Here is a 16,404-nt window from a genome sequence, read left to right on the forward strand (position 1 = left end):
TGTACTTAGTTTGCGGAATTTGAATTTTTAGATTGGTTCAGTAATACGACTTTTTGTGTTAAAGTTTGTTGTTTCGGACACACCTAATTCATATTCACACATAATTCACACCTAATTCACACATAGTTCACACATTATTCACACATATTTCACACGCGGTTCACACATAGTTCACACCTAGTTCACACATAGTTCACACATAGTTCAATCCTGGTTCACACATATTTCAATCCTGATTCACACTTAATTCACACCCAATTCACACATAACTTAATAAGATAAAAGTGACAAAGATTTATCCATTCCACTATTAAGATGAAATAAACGAAGTCATTCAATACCATTTAATGAGATGAAGTTGACATAGTTTCTTCATACATTCAAAAGTAAGATACATATAATTAAATAAAAGACAACTAAAAATTGTAAGTTATGGTAAAACAAATCTACACAAGTCTTTTTTCTAAAGAAATCCATGTTGTCGTCATTCACTTCGGATAGCGGTTTTTTGGCTAGCAAGTACTCTAGATGTTTGATGACATATACCCCACAATCGCCACTGCAAAGGAAATAAAGTTTTTTAATTATTGGAAGACCATATTGATTATTGGAAGACCAAAGTCTTTTAATATAAATATGGTTAACAGAGTTATACCTAGTTTTGGTCTGTGGCACTTTTTCTGTGCCAAGTCTTGTGAACTCAAAACGCACTTTCTGTGCTTGTAGTTGGACATCTTTCCTATGGCTTAACAGCCCACTGGATTGAATTAGAAATGGTAGCATTTTTCCCCATCTGCTCATTTTATTCTCAAACTCCTTGTTGGAGACCACAGTGATATCAGAGTCATAAGCTTTTATAAGACAGCTTGTCAATGATATCTCTAACAACACCCAATGTGTCCCAGAAAAATTAATTGGGGTAAACACTTCATCAATGTCTTTCCAACTCCTTTTGAAATTGTTATCATCACCTACCAAGTAATCAAGCACTTCTTGTGGCCAAATGTAGCTTGATTTGATTTTCTTCTTGTTGAATTGTTCCCAATGTGGTTCGAAGAACTGTTGGAACATAGAATCCACGATGGTGAATCTTTCGGAGTAAGTCTTCTTGTAAGTGTACACTCGTTCTTTCATCAACCCTAAAGCTGCATCAATGTGCTGCATGCCAAATATTATAAGTATATATGCATTCAAATTATATATATTTTAAAAAAAAAATTATTTCAATAGTCTTACCAGTCCGTCCAGCCATGTACGTGGTGTAAGTAGCTGAATAAACCATTTCGCAGTGCACGAACCAGCCAAGAGAGAAATAGGCTTATCATTCTTTTTTAAACCAATTACCCATTTCTTAAAACGTCTCATTTGCTTTTCGTCATATGGCTGTAGGGGATTAATTTCACAAGGATCAGTTACAATTGTCTTTGCTTTCTTTTTCTTCTTAGTTGGATCAGTAAACTCGGAACCAAAAATTCTTTTCGTTGGAACCCTCCTTCTCTTGAATTCCACCCCAGCCATATCTCCAGGAGATACCACCTTACAGCTAGGGCTATCTTCTCCAACAACGTGCTCCATAATAAATGTATGGTGTGGTGAAGCAAGATGCTCATCTGATAATGAATCCTCAGAATCACTACCTTTACGTTGCGAGAGCACTAATTCAATTAGATAATCCAACTTCTCCTCCATTCTTTGTTGGTTACTTTTCAAAGTGTCAATATCAGCTAACAACTTTTCATGGTGGGTGTTAATTGGAGTTGGTATCTCTTTCTTGTCTTGCTCGTGACGATGCCCATCTGCTACATCGGGCTTTGTGGGAGATTCCTCACGTTCTTCCCTTTCAAACTCCAATTCCACATCATCGTCTACAAAGCTAATAACACGTCCCATGAGTAGTTCATCTGGTCCTTGAATAATAGAGTCATGAAATTCTTTCTCTTCGGGTCTTGGATTGAGCGTGGCCTTCACAAGATTCTGCAACAAAATAATAAATTAATAAAGTATAAACATTACTTATAAATCACAAACTCAAATAAAATCTTAACGACTTACACTTTTTTTCTTAAATACACCTTCAATATCTTTCTCTTTCAGCATTTTATGCGCTGACCAGCTAAGCATTCTTGGAAAGGCCAGGGGTTGTTGATCAGCAAATGAAGAGAACTTTGTGAAAATTTCATAGGCCCAATATTGCAGAGCAATGGCATAACCATAAATTGTGTACTGAGGTGCTGGTCTTTTTCTCTTTTGCTCAACATTCTTCAAGTATTTATTCCTTAGCCTTTCCATATCTTTTGCCAAGTCGAATAATGTCTTCTCGTACGATAATCTCCCCCAAGGATAGTTGAAGAAGTCATCTTCATTTTCCACCATGGAAAGGACATCAATAAAGCATTTCATCTTTGGTTCACTAGGTAATAAAAGAGAGTCTACCAAAAAACATAGACCTAATTTCCATACATCTTCTTTCACATCGCACCTTTTGAATCCATCTTCCAACTCTTCAGAAGACAAACATTCTTTATTGTTCAAGTATGTCTGGAGAAGTCTTTTACTCTTGGTCATTTCTTTATACTTTGCCTGATCCGGAGAAATTCCACAATTCAATCCAGTGATCAAACCAAATTCACTAATTCCAAACCTTGTATTCTGACCACAAATATTAAAATTCAAGCAGTATTCGTTCTTTCCTCTACCAACAACTCTCCTAAGCAGTAACTGGTGAATAATAACTCCAGAATATTGTAGAGGCGGAGCTAAGAAGAATTGCTTGAATGGTGACTGTTTCGCTCGTTCCAACAAGTCAAATGTCGTGAACTTTGCTATTATTGTACTCATAATGCTCCCTCCCCTATACGCAGCCTTTGCTGGATAATGCCTTTCAGTAGGAAGCATGAGGAGTGACATCTGAAAAGGTAAATTAAATAAGCGCTTAATACATAACTCATATATATTCACACTTTCTTCACATACGGTTCACACATTATTTACACATGGTTCACGCATAGCTCACCCAAATTCACACCAACCTCACATAGTTCACACACAGTTCACACACATTTCACACACAATTCACACACAGTTCACACACAGTTCACACATAGTTACTATTGAGGTACATTTTATGTACACTAGTTTAGAAACTCTACAGCAACCAAATCACACCAAACCAAAATACCAAACACTGCAGCAATGACAAGTAAAGAAAACACAGGGGAGTTTAGAGCATGAAGGTCTCCTAAGTTCATTTTGCTAGTCTTGCCATCTCAATTCGCTATTCTCAAAGAGTTACAGAGCTTCTCTTCTCTCTTTTTCTCTATTCTCTACCTTTTTCACCAGCCATCTACCGTACAAGTTTTCCATAACTCAGCCAATCATTTGTACCAACTGCAAATTCTAGTTGTCACCTTAGTTTTAAACCACCTTGGCTGCAATTGCAGAACCAAATGCAACTCTGGCCAGCATTGCCATAAGCTATGTCTTACTCTTGACCACTTAGTACATATGGTAACTAATGTGAGAGACATCCTTAAATAACAGTTATTATAACTAAAACAAGCCTAATCATAGTGCATACCCCACAACAACCAGAATATATTTTCCTCAAAAGTTCCCAAAATACAGTCCCATTCCTCATTCTAGTCAACCTTTTCTTGGTTATATCAAAGAAATATATGTATATATATTCATGATTTCAGCCGAGGCCATACCATAATACACATCACTTAGAAATTATTTCAACACTTCAAAATAAGACAATACAATTTGATATTGACAGTATGTACAAGTTTCTCATCATACTCTTGCCTCACTACAAGGAAATAAGTCTAATAATGGCTTATTATAATCAAGAAAAGGTTCAAGAATCACTTTTAATAGGGTTAGTTAGTATAGTTTCCTTTTATAATTCACACATTATTCACCATAAGTTCAGAACATGGTTCACACACCATTCACACCAAATTCACTCATGGTTCACACATCATTTTCACATTGTTCACCATAATTTCGGAACATGGTTCGCACATCGTTCACACACTATTCACACCAAATTCACACACTATTCACACTAAAATCACACATGGTTCACACCAACTTCACTTCATACATGGTTCACACCACAATCACACATGGTTCACACCAATTTCACACATTGTTCACACTTAAATTACATATGGTTCACAACAACTTCACTTCACACATGGCTCACACTAAATTCACACCACAATCACACATGGTTCACACCAATTTCACATATTGTTCACTGAAATTACATATGGTTCACACTCGTTCCTTCACACCAAATTCACACTAAATTCACTCCTTATTTCCCAATTAAACAATGCCTCAAGTAGTTAGAAATTCCGAAATTTAACCAAAGTAAAAATTCAAAATAAACAAAGGAGTCATAATAACAACAAGGGATCCCAACAACAATACCTTGGGCTAGGGTATCGGGCTTGCAAGGGGAGTGCGGGGTCTTAGGTGTTGTAAACCTTGGGCTCCGGCGACGTGGGCTCCGGCGACGTGGGCTCCACGATATGGCTGAAATGTGGGTGGGTTCGGCGTCGGGACCAAGCGGAGGGGATGGGTTCGTGGGTTCGGGACCAAGAGTGTAAAAGGGGCTGGTGGCTGTGGAGATGATGATGCAAGTGGGAGGAGGGACGAGGTGGGTGCTGGCCGGAGTACCACCGCAGCTTCGACGGGAAAAAATCTGGGTTTGGGAGGGAGGGTTTTCAATGGACGGGAAGGGGGAAGAGTAAGAAACTGAAAGAGTTATTTGGGTTGTTTAACAAAAGGGGTAATTTTGTCTTAAAGAGTTAAAAATGTGAAAAACTTTAACTAAGGGTTAGAGTTATAAATATGAGGCTAAATAAGGTTAGTTCATGGAGTTACCCTTTCCAAATATCCAAACAATGCAATATTATATAAAGGAAATTACGATTCTGTCCAATCGTCCTCTTCTCTTCCTTAATCAGTCTCACTCTCATCCGTTACCATTAGTAAGACATTTTTTCTCCCATACAGCCCAATCTAAGGTACAAGTACAATACAACCGAAGCTATCGTTTTTTCTTTCTTCGCTTCATACTTCATATATTGTAAATTTTTGCTTCAATTCTGTTCACTTTATTTAAGATATATATTTTTTTTTTGAATTTATCCTCAGAAAATTTAAAGTAACTAATCTCTGCATTTATTTTGAAAAATCTAGCCATTGGAATTGCGAATCCATGATAGGAAGCTCGGGAAAAATCAGTCCAAAAATGCATATGATGGAGGTTTCATTTCCCACTCGAGTTCAAGTTAACCCGTCTTTTTCTCCATGCCCACCTCGCTACTGGAACTCCCATGGTAGACCCAAGACTAGAACGAAACTACTCGTGAAAATGGAGACTTCTTCTGCTGTAGCTTCCTCCCCTTCTTCTTTTTCTGCTTCTGGGTATTTTAATCAAACAGTTGGTAGGCAATTCCCATCAAAGAGTTTGGATAAGATTCCCAACACAAAAAGGAAAAGGGTCTTCTTTTTGGACGTCAATCCACTGTGCTATGCTGGAAGTACCCCAAGTTTGCACTCTTTTGGCCATTGGGTGTCTTTGTTCTTCAGTCAAGTCAGTTTAAACGACCCTGTTATTGCTGTCGTTGATGGAGAACGGGGGAGCGAACACCGCAGAAAGTTGTTACCTTCCTATAAAGCACATAGATGGAAGTTTTTGAGAAATCCTTCAAAGGGTCACGTTGGACGATCGCATCAAGTCATATCGGATTTTCTTTCGAAATGCAATGTGCCATTGGTAAGAATAGGAGGCCATGAGGCTGATGATGTTGTGGCTACTCTCGTGGACCAAGCTTTACAAAAGGGACACAGGGTGGTGATTGCCTCTCCTGATAAGGATTTCAAGCAGTTGCTTTCGGAAGATGTTCAGATTGTTATGCCTTTGGTGGAGCTAAAAAGGTGGTCTTTTTACACTTTGAAACATTACATGTCTCAGTACAACTGTGATCCTTGCTCTGATTTGAGCCTTAGGTGCATGTTGGGTGATGAGGTTGATGGTGTTCCTGGAATCCAACATGTGGTTCCTGAGTTTGGGAGAAAAACTGCTCTCAAACTCTTGAAAAAGCATGGTTCATTGGAGAATTTACTGAACACAGCTGCTGTGAGAACTGTGGGGAAGCAGTATGCACAAGATGCTCTTACAAAGTATGCTGATTATTTGAGAAGGAACTATCAAGTTCTTGCTCTTAGGAAGGATGTTAATGTGCAGCTTCAAGAGGAGTGGTTGGTCAAGAGGGATAGTAAAAATGATTCTGCATCTTTGTCAGGCTTCTTCAAAATGTTGGAAGAAACTAAGAATCTTGATCATCATCATCATAGACATACTCTTTCAAATGGCTAAGCTCCAATAGATAATTGCCTTGAGTTTTCCTATATTCATCTTTATATGTTTATTTGATACTATATTGTTACTATATCTTTGCATTGTTAGCATAGTGTTTATATTGCATATTTTCATAAATAAAAGAAAACAGAAAAATAGAAACAAAGGAGTGTTGTGATACACTAGATCTCAAAAAATGACTGACAGTATCCATCTATGAGCATATGCGCGTTCATGGTGTTACTCGTTAGTATCAAGTTCATCATTTCTTTGAGCAGCTGCCCCAGTAAACTTATTGTCTTTTGAAACTTGGAACTTTCATATGATTATTCTTAGTGATTATCTGCAAAACCTTTTAGAATAGTATGCAATTTGAACGTTTTCCACCACACGAGATCTCAAGATCTGTCCCTGCTCTCGGAAAATATGGCTGCCAACTCCATTTTTTATATCGGCAATCTCATATGATGTGAAATGAATGATACAAGTTAATACTCACTGGTTTTTACTCTTTTTGACATTTGCAAACCTCAAAATGAACATGTTTCTCTCCTGAAACTGCAGTCTGCATGAACATCTTGCTTTATATGCTTTAACATTAATGCAATTTCATGCGCCTTATGGCACATAAGGAAGGAACCCCATCAATTTTATAAGCTTAATATGGAGCCAAGGGAAAAGTCAAAAGCACCAAGCCTTTTAAATGTTGATATCCAGATTGTAGCAACGGTATACTTGAAAATATTCTGACAAAGTGACAAGAAAACATAAAATTTAATTTGCCTTGTATTGAAAGAAGTAAATGTTTACACAATGTGTTAGCTAAGCATACAAGTTCTGTTCAAAAACTGCAAAGTTAATCAGCCCAGCCTCCTTTTCACAAATAAAAAGAGACTAACCATAAATGATGTCATAGAGGCAAATACCTTGTTGCCTAACTCAATATTTTCTCCATTTACACATGTAAAAGGTACTAATATTCCGAAAAAGAAAAAGAAAAAGAGAGCTCTCATTCTCTTATTTTATTTTTCCTGTGGATCTAGAAAGCAATTAAATTACTTAAAACCATTATGGACCAGAGCTGGTACAAGACAACTTCTTCGTCTTCAGGGTCACCTTGATTCAAATTCACATTCCAGTATCCTTTTCTGTCTGTTTGTAGTTTCTTCTTGGGGAACCTATATAGCTTATGCACACGTAAATTATAGAAGGTCAAACTGCATATTAACTCTTTCTACTGTTCTTTGACTTAGCACCTGTCTCTGGTGCAACTCCTTCAAAACTTTGGCTGCTAGTTCCATTTCTCCTTCATGGGCAATCCCTTCCACCAGAATGGTGTAAGTTGTTTCATTAGGCACATACCCTTTCTCGATCATCGCCTCAAAAACCTCAAAAGACAAATCTGTTCTCCCGGACTTGCAAAGCCCTACCAGAAGGGCATTGAGATTTTCAGTGTCACGCCTATATTTGTTTTCTTCCATTATGTTAAAAATCTCCATTGCCTCGGACAGCTTACCTTCCACACACAGACCTCTAATCAAAGATGAATAGGTGTAAGAGTCTGGTGTAAATCCATACTTGGTTGTTTCATACAAAAGATGAAACGCTGCACGAGTATTCCCTTTCCTACACAAACTCGAAATCACGGTCTTGTAGAACTCGTGAGTGGAAGTTTTTTGCTTATTGCCAAGACTCTGAATAATAGAGAATGCCTCTTGCACCATTCCCACATTACAAAGCTCAGCAATTGCATTATATGTACCATCATTAGGATTGCATCTCCTATAAATCATTTGATCTAAACACCTAACCACAAGATCAACCTTCCTCTTCCTACAAAGAGAGGCTATTATGGGATTGTAGCTAGCTGCAGTGGGCTTGAACCGTGCCCTTGTCATTTCATCAATTGCATCCAAGGCATGTTGAGTCCTGCCATGAAGAGCAAGTGAGGCAATAAGTATATTGTAAGTAACAACAGAAGGAGATCGCTCCTCATCATCCATCTCAGCAAGAAGCATATTTGCCTCATCCCATCGACCCTCCAAGCACAGATTCCTCAAAACAATGTTATAACTCACAACATTCGGATCAAATCCCTTGAGAGGCAAATCCCTTAAGAAATTGATAGCCTCATCAGTCCTACCTTCCTTGCATAACCCAGTTAGCAGAACATTGTAGCTAACCAAATTAGGCTTCCCACCTTTGGCAATTATCTCCTCCAACAGCTTCATGGCTTCATTCACCCCTCTTTCCTTATAAGCAGCCTCAAGCAAGGAAGAATATGTAAATGCATTTGGAACCAATCCTCTCTTTATCAGTTTATCCAAAAGCTGCAAGCACTGGTTCAAGTTTCCACACATACAGAGACCTCTAATAAGAGAATTATACGTCATTGTATTGGTTGGATAGCCATATTCCTCCATATTCTCAACCAATTGCATAGCATGACCGATGTTACCTTTTTTGCACAAACTATTAACCAAGAAAGTGTATGAAGACGCATCAGGTATTATACCCGAAGCAACCATCATTTCCATCACGCTCACTGCTTTCCTTAACTTATTTACCTTGCAGAGATCATATACAAGCTGAGTTGCTTGAGCTGCATCGGGTTTTTGGCCATTTTCTATCATAGTCTCAAAGTAGAGAAAGGCATCATTGAGCCTCAGTTCCTTACTACTCTGGTCATTCTTGCCCGACCTCCAATTGGGCATTGTGAAAACAGTGTCCTTTGGAGAAATGGTGATCTGGGTTGATGCCAAAACTCTGGAAAATCCATTGTTGATTGAAAAAGTATGCAAATTTGGGATATGGGAAAAGAAGCTACAGCTCTTTCTACTAGTTTCAGATGATGGGTGTGCGATAGGAGAGAATGAATTTAACAGGGTGGCCATGGACATGAAATAAACAAGACTAAAACAAGTATATCAGTAATGCCCTTAAGTTAAAACCAAGCAAATTATAACTCAAACTTGTTCTTTGCAAAAAAAGCAAGCAAACAATAATTGTTATAACTAGTAATCATTGGGTTAATCTAACATCTAAGTTTGATTATAATACAAAAAGAAAAGTATACAGAAGCAAAATGGGGCATAGAGAGAGAGATATAACTAACTGAACTGAAATTCAACTAGGAAATTTATTAAGCAAAAAACACAAGAAGCAAAACATACAATGGGTTTTAAAGAATGGTTGGCTTGGGCCATATGATCTTCATAGCCAGAGAAAGAGGGGGAGGGAGAGAGAGTGGAGGCTGAGTAATCAAGTGTAAGATTTGTCGTTGAGGTAGTCGTTTTGATAATTGTTACCTCACAGGCCAGTCCCGTCCACTGACTCCTCTCATCTCTTATTATCCAGTGGCTTTCCATTCCAATATCCACGCTCTTGTTTCGCCATTGTATGCCACGCGATCATTTTTATGCAATTTTTAACAGCAATGCGACTCATCACGCGAAAATTAAAGAGTATCTGACGTGGTTTATGGTTAAAGCGGGTCCTACGTTTATGGGCATTTCGGATAATAAATGTTATCCATAGTTTATTCTACTAGAATATTAACCTAAATATTACAAAACTGAAACTCAAATTTATACATAGTTTACAAAACTGATGTGTTATCTGGCCATTCAATAGGATCTACAAGAACTTTCTGTTGTAGATCAAATTTATCAATATCAATCTTAACATTACTCATGTTAAAAAATTCTAAGTACAAAGTAGGTAAATCAATACAGTGTTCAGCTGGATTATCCGAAGGGACATCCACAAAACTGCCTGGGTCGAACCTTGCCTCTGGAGGATCACCTTCCTCCAGTCTTGATAACTTTCTTGATCACACTGGGAGTTGAATCTTCTAGCCATGAACCTGGCGCTGATACCACTATAAATTTTTACGAAATTATCCCTACTCTAACTGACAAATCAATTAATATACCAAAGTCAAAACTGACCTTTTCTTAAGACTATACACATGACTCACACATTTACACAACACACACATACACAGTGCTACCCTTTTGACTATAATAATACCTTTTGTACTTAGAAAATATTATATTAAAAGCAAAATTTGCGTCGAAACTAAGCTCAAATGTTTTTTTGGAGAACCTTTAGGGTTAGGATAAAATCAGAGAAGTATCATTAAAGAGAGAAATCAAAGATAGAGATGCAGAAGAAGAGAACAAACATAGAGATATTATTGAGGTTCGTCCCAGAATGTGGACTACTTCCTCGCTGAGCTCGCCTCAGGGATGCAGCTTAGAGTTTCACTATTCAAATCAAGAATTTCGAGTACAACAGATGAGGATCCAAGTCACATCACGACTGGTAAGCCTCAGATCTTCTTTCCTTTATCTCTGTTTTTCTTAGTTTCTTTCACAATCACTCTTGCTAACTCTCTTTTCTTTCTATTACATGAACCTCACGAAAACCACTCTCAATCTCGCTCAAACTCGGAGATCAAGACACTTCAGAAATGTTCTCAACTTCAAGAATCAGATAATGAACTTCCCCTTGTACCTCTTTTATTTATAGCTAAAGCTATGTAACTTGATCTGTCTGGGATTCTGTTAGGGTAGATTGTTGTTTCTGTTAAGAGCTCAATTGAATGTTTGTAATACTTGCCACGCTGTACTTTACTTGTTTTGAGTTTGTAAGTGTTTTGTCTGAAAGCTTATAAGAGAATTTAAACCAACAAATATAATAATAATGAGTAATATTTGTCATATCTAATGTTAACTACAGAATTTAGAGAATTTAAAAGGCATTAATCTGACGAGCTCCAGACATCTAACGCAAGTTCTAGATCTCTCACGGCTGGGCTCCAAATATTGAGAGTATAAATCCTAAGTTCTGTACTAACTAGATTGAAGTTCCATCATCTTTTCAACATTTGCATAAGCTTGAAGAGCTTAATTTAATAGGGTGTTATTCTCTTTGCCACATTTTAAGGCTTCCAAAGAATTTAAGAAGATTAACAGTGTTCACCTCTTCATTTCGGGAGAATCTATACTCCAAGAATCGTGTTCGATTCAATGATTGTCCACTAAACATCACAGGCACATGTCTTGATGATTAGTGTCATGATCCCTATCATCATTTTGTAATATGTTCAAAGTTAAAAAATTTCCCAGAAATCTTGGAGCCTATGCAGAGTCTACAATTTCTTGAGTTTGATTATACATCAAGCAAAGAGCTACCTTCATGGATTGAACATTTAGTTGGGATCAAAAGCTTAAGCCTGAGATATTTTCGAAATCTTGAATCTCCTCCACACACCATTTCAAAACTATTAGAAGTTGCTACACATTTCTTGAATACTCTAGAGATTTGTAAAATACTTTACTCAAGAATTTTCTAGATATTTGTAGAATAGAAGAACTTCAAAGACATTTTCTAGAATACTTTATAGTCTAGAACTTCCTAGAAGCTAGATGTTTAAATAGTCTAGACTCTTTATTATGTAGATTTGTCTAGAAGTTATATTTGTAAATCAAATACACTAGAAAAATCTAGAACAAATAATTCTAGCCATAAATGTAAAGTGAGCTAGCCACTATAAATACCCCATCATGGGTAGCAAATGGTGTAACTAGAAACTACAAACCATCAATAAAATTCTACTATCCTTTACTTTCTAAAACATAAACCTTACTCCTCCAAACCCAAATTTCTTCACTTGTCCACTCAACAACATCAACTATAATATCATAACCCATCATTACTCTAGCCACTACTACTACTCATCAAATATTCTAAACTACAACAAATCATCACTATTTTCTTTATCCCAAATTCATAAACTATCAAAAACTAAATACTCTAAAAGATCTCAGTCTTCGTCACTGTCAATAACTTAAATCTTTACCAGTGCTTCCATTGTCTCTACAGATTCTAGATGCAGATGAGTGCAATTCATTAGAGACAACATTGTCAATTATGTAAGGTCGACCTTCGTAGAGCCAAAATTGGGATGATGTAACGCCCTACTACCTAGGGACCGTTACGTTGTGCATTTTAAACAGTGCTAAACTCGCTAACCGAGTCATTTGGCCATAATCATGTAACGAAGTATGATTAACGATTTAGGGTTAAAATTTTTGGTCAAAGATACAATGTTTCACTAAAACGTCTACTGTATACATTGTGATTCAAAAAATATAATTTAAAGGTTAATTACAATAAAATATTTACAACCAGCCGACCTAAGCGGTAAAATAGGGTTTAACTCTAGTTCCTCTTTAAACCCTCGGCTGTGGTGGTCGAGCAGTCGCATATGTACACATCGTCACCTAAGCTCTCCAACTCAAGGATGGTCCAGCTTTCTTTTGCCTTTACCTGCACCACATAGCACGCGTGAGCCGAAGCTCAACAAGAAAACTTAATATGCTCATGAATAGTAATAACATGTTACTAAATCATAATAGGCATGCCTAGAAATAATAACCATATTCATGCATGCAAATAAGTCCAAATAATGGTTGTGGGCCCTGCCCTTTGTATAGATGATTTATGAGCCCTGCCCTTAGTATAGATAATTTATGGGGCCATGCCCTTTGTATTGATGACTATCAAGTCATAATGAGAATAGATGACCAATGTGTCCATCTAAAATAAGTGACTCAAATAAGTGACAATTAAGTCACGCACTGGGGCTCCGTACCCTAATCAGATGAGCGAATATCACTTTATGATTTTGGTAATCATACTGGGGCTTGTAGCCCTAATCAGATGAGTGAGTCACACTTTGGGCTCAGCACCCTAATCAGATAAGTGACTGATGAGTGAGTCATGAACTTGAGCTCAGCACCCATAGCCATGTGACGTTGCAGTCACCTGAGCCTTTTGGCCCTAGCTCTAAGTAACTAGCCTTTAGACTAGAAAAACGCTTTTAATTTTCATCGAACTTGAGGTCGGTCAAGCATTAATGCTCATGATGATTCATTCAATGCCTATGTTGATTAGATCTAATCATTTCGGCTTATGTTGAACACATCAATGCCATTCCCGACTCTTAAGCCAATACCATACGACTCGTCCCAATTTCTGACTCATGGGTCAGTGATAACTCTACAAAATAAAGTTATTTTACCACATTTTATGTGCTAATTGTTGCTTAATTCTTGAGTTTTTAATTGATTTATTAAGTTTTTAAGTAATTTTAAATTTATTAGTCTTATTTTGATTTTATATAATTTTTTGTGTTTTTATAGTTATTTTGTTGTAAAATATTGTGGTTAACTATTTGAATTATTGTTGTTTAATTTGAGGTAAAAATGTGTTGTATTGTTGAAATTAAATGTTAAATATAAATTAAGTTATAATTAATATTTTCAAAAAAAGTTTAAATTGATTTATTTTATAGTTGAAAATATTTTATTATGATTTAGTTTATGTTTATTTTGTAGGGAAGTTATTGCAATTTTTGGCTTTGAAAAGTAAGGAAAAGAATGAAGAAAAGTGGTATTTTTGAAATAAAATTCAGCAGGCCCAAAGCCCACCTGCCCAGGCCCAAACCGAGCCTATCCTTCCAGCCAGCCTCCTGGGCCCGCCCAGCCAGCTCCAATCAGGCCCAACATTCAGCTGCTGCCCCAATACCTTGTCCCAGCCAAGCTTCCTCCTGCCCAGCACATCCGCTCCAATCACAGCCAAACCCAACCGAAGCTAGCACGCCATCAGCCTTCAGCCGTGCATTCGGCCATGCACTCCTGCTGCACCCATCCAGGTCCCAGCCGTACACCAGGCCCAACTACCCAGCCCCCAGGCAGCTACCTTTTCCCTTGAGACCAACATCAATGTTCCCTTGTCTTTTTTTTTCAAAATACCAACTTTTTACCCAAAATTTTCTACACATTTTACTCCAAAATATCATTATTACACCCTATAATTTACCCATATTTTTCCATATTATAATTAATTAAATTAATTTAATCAATTTAATTAATTTAAATTGATTATTTTAATACCTCATTTTGGCTATAAATAGGGAGTTTTGAAGACCATTAAGGGTGTCCATTTTGAGAGGAGGTTACCATACCAAAAATTCTACACATTTCAAAAGCTCTCTATTCTCTTCATCTTCTTCTTCTTTTTGGTTATTTTCTATGTATTTTTAGAGGAAAAATTTGGGGGTTCATCCTCCAAATTTTCCTATTTATGTTTGTAATTTTTAGTTTGTATTTTCTATTCTAGTTATGAGTTTATAATCTTTTTAAGATTATTAAGGTGATGATGAAACAATTTGTAACTAGATAGTATTTATTTTGTATGTTGATTTCCCATTTTGTGCAACAAAGTTTATGGAATTTTCTTCTTCAAATATCTTCTTTCATCTTAAATATCATGTATTTTGGATTGTTAGCACATATTTAAACTTTGTTCTTCATTAGTGCAAATACATAATATTCTTTGTGTAAGATGTGTCATTAAATTGTATACATCCATGCTTAGAACAAAATTATTATGTTTTGCCTTATAAATAATGTTCATTGATTTATTTGTTATTTCATTAGATTGATTTACACTAAATGCTTTGAAATTATAATTTTGAAAAGTGAAGAAAAATCTTATCTTTTTAAAAGTAATTTGTGCTTAAAATTATAAATCTATTTGAAAAATGATAGTTTGATTTATTTTAACTATCACTAAAACTTGTGAATCAATATACTTATAAATATTATTGAACTTATATCTTGTGGATTCTAATCTTTAATAATCTTATTTTACTATTTTGATTTCTATTATTAATTTATGTTTATATATTATTTTTAATTTCTTTATTATTGTCTCTTATTAGATTTTATTGTCACAAATTCTCATTAATCTTTGGAACTAGGTGATAAGCGTACAAAATATACGCTTATTTATAACATTTTCAGATTGATTTGGTTGTTTTTCTCAAGAGAAAGTTTCTATTTAATCTGTTTGGTGAACTTGTGCAGTGTGTCGTAATAATTCTGATTTGTTCGAGAATGTTGATAAATATGCGTTTGAGTAGTCAGAATTGGTGACCATTTGGGAAATTCGGTACAGGCGATATATCGCCTGCCTTGGGCGATATATCGGCATAAGGAGGAATTTCAAATTTTGGCTTTGCAGAAACGACATCAGAAACTTGCGTTTTTATCGAGCACATTCAACAGGCGATATATCGCAGTGTCTTAGGCGATATATCGGCACAAGGGCATTTTTGGAAATTATTATGGAAATTCGTAGGTTTTTGGATTTTTGTAAAAAGAATAAAAAGAAGATCGAAAGGGACAGAAAAAAAAAGCATTCTGACGGTAGAGGGAAAGAAACAGAGAAGAATCCACGTTTATTTTGTTTGTGTTTATTTATGCTTTTGAATTTTAGATTGTGTGATGAAGTTTAATATTATGAACTAATTTCGTATTTAGAGTATTTTAATGTAGTCACTGGATATTCTATTCGTCTTTAATGCAATTTCTATGAATATTTGAATTTATGGTTATCTATTGTTCTTATGTTTAATGCTTGTAATTGATTGGCCATCTGTTGCATGATTATTGGTTTTAATTCAATATCTAAAAAGTGAGAATTGGAATAGCTTTAGACAATAGACATAGATTTCAATTTAGAACGAAAGTATCAAATTGGTTTGTGTAGCAATTAGGTTTTTGTTCTTAATACGGTTTATGTGTCGAATTTATCACAGACATGTAGAGAATTCACTGGTAAACTGAATATTTTATATCTTGAGAAAGAAAAGAATTGTCAATAGTAAACTTGCTATAATCATAGATCAAAGAAACATATTAGTTGTATTATTGATTGAATAGAATTGAAGGTTGATGAAATTAGAATACTCTAATCTTTCGCTTATATTAAATTTCGTTAATTAAATTGTGCTTTCTTAGTTTATTGTTCATTGTTAATTGTCATTAAAATTTCATTAGTCAAATAGAAATAAAAGTTTGCTATTGGTAATTATTAGATCAATATCCTGACGGAACGATAATATATTTCCATTACTATTACTTGTTTATTCGATTGCGTATACTTGCGCA

The 16,404-nt window shown here is 35.9% G+C and overlaps 3 protein-coding genes across 4 annotated transcripts; 1 reads left to right on the forward strand and 2 right to left on the reverse strand.

Annotated features, from left to right (window-relative positions):
- Window positions 1-295: 295 nt before the first annotated feature.
- On the reverse strand, window positions 296-3,471 carry LOC133795526 (uncharacterized). The gene is made up of 6 exons (XM_062232974.1): window positions 3,424-3,471; window positions 2,053-2,907; window positions 1,237-1,974; window positions 656-1,158; window positions 415-559; window positions 296-307 (listed from the first exon to the last, which is right to left on the reverse strand). The coding sequence occupies exons 1-6, from the start codon at window positions 3,469-3,471 to the stop codon at window positions 296-298; spliced, it is 2,301 nt and encodes a 766-aa protein (XP_062088958.1).
- Window positions 3,472-4,902: 1,431 nt separating this feature from the next.
- Window positions 4,903-6,559, forward strand: LOC133797599 (uncharacterized). 2 transcript variants are annotated; one of them, XM_062235551.1, is made up of 2 exons: window positions 4,903-5,039; window positions 5,215-6,559. In XM_062235551.1, exon 2 carries the CDS (start codon window positions 5,234-5,236, stop codon window positions 6,395-6,397), a length of 1,164 nt encoding a protein of 387 aa, XP_062091535.1. In that variant the 5' UTR covers window positions 4,903-5,039; window positions 5,215-5,233; the 3' UTR covers window positions 6,398-6,559. The 2 variants fall into 2 exon arrangements, with proteins under 2 accessions (XP_062091535.1, XP_062091537.1); XM_062235553.1 differs by lacking the exon at window positions 4,903-5,039 and adding an exon at window positions 5,058-5,101.
- Window positions 6,560-7,147: 588 nt separating this feature from the next.
- LOC133797600 (pentatricopeptide repeat-containing protein At1g79080, chloroplastic) lies at window positions 7,148-9,743 on the reverse strand. Its single transcript, XM_062235554.1, has one exon. The coding sequence runs from the start codon at window positions 9,277-9,279 to the stop codon at window positions 7,582-7,584; it is 1,698 nt and encodes a 565-aa protein (XP_062091538.1). The 5' UTR covers window positions 9,280-9,743; the 3' UTR covers window positions 7,148-7,581.
- Window positions 9,744-16,404: the final 6,661 nt, after the last annotated feature.

Source organism: Humulus lupulus, chromosome 8, assembly GCF_963169125.1.
Source record: "Humulus lupulus chromosome 8, drHumLupu1.1, whole genome shotgun sequence".
Taxonomy (NCBI): domain Eukaryota; kingdom Viridiplantae; phylum Streptophyta; class Magnoliopsida; order Rosales; family Cannabaceae; genus Humulus; species Humulus lupulus.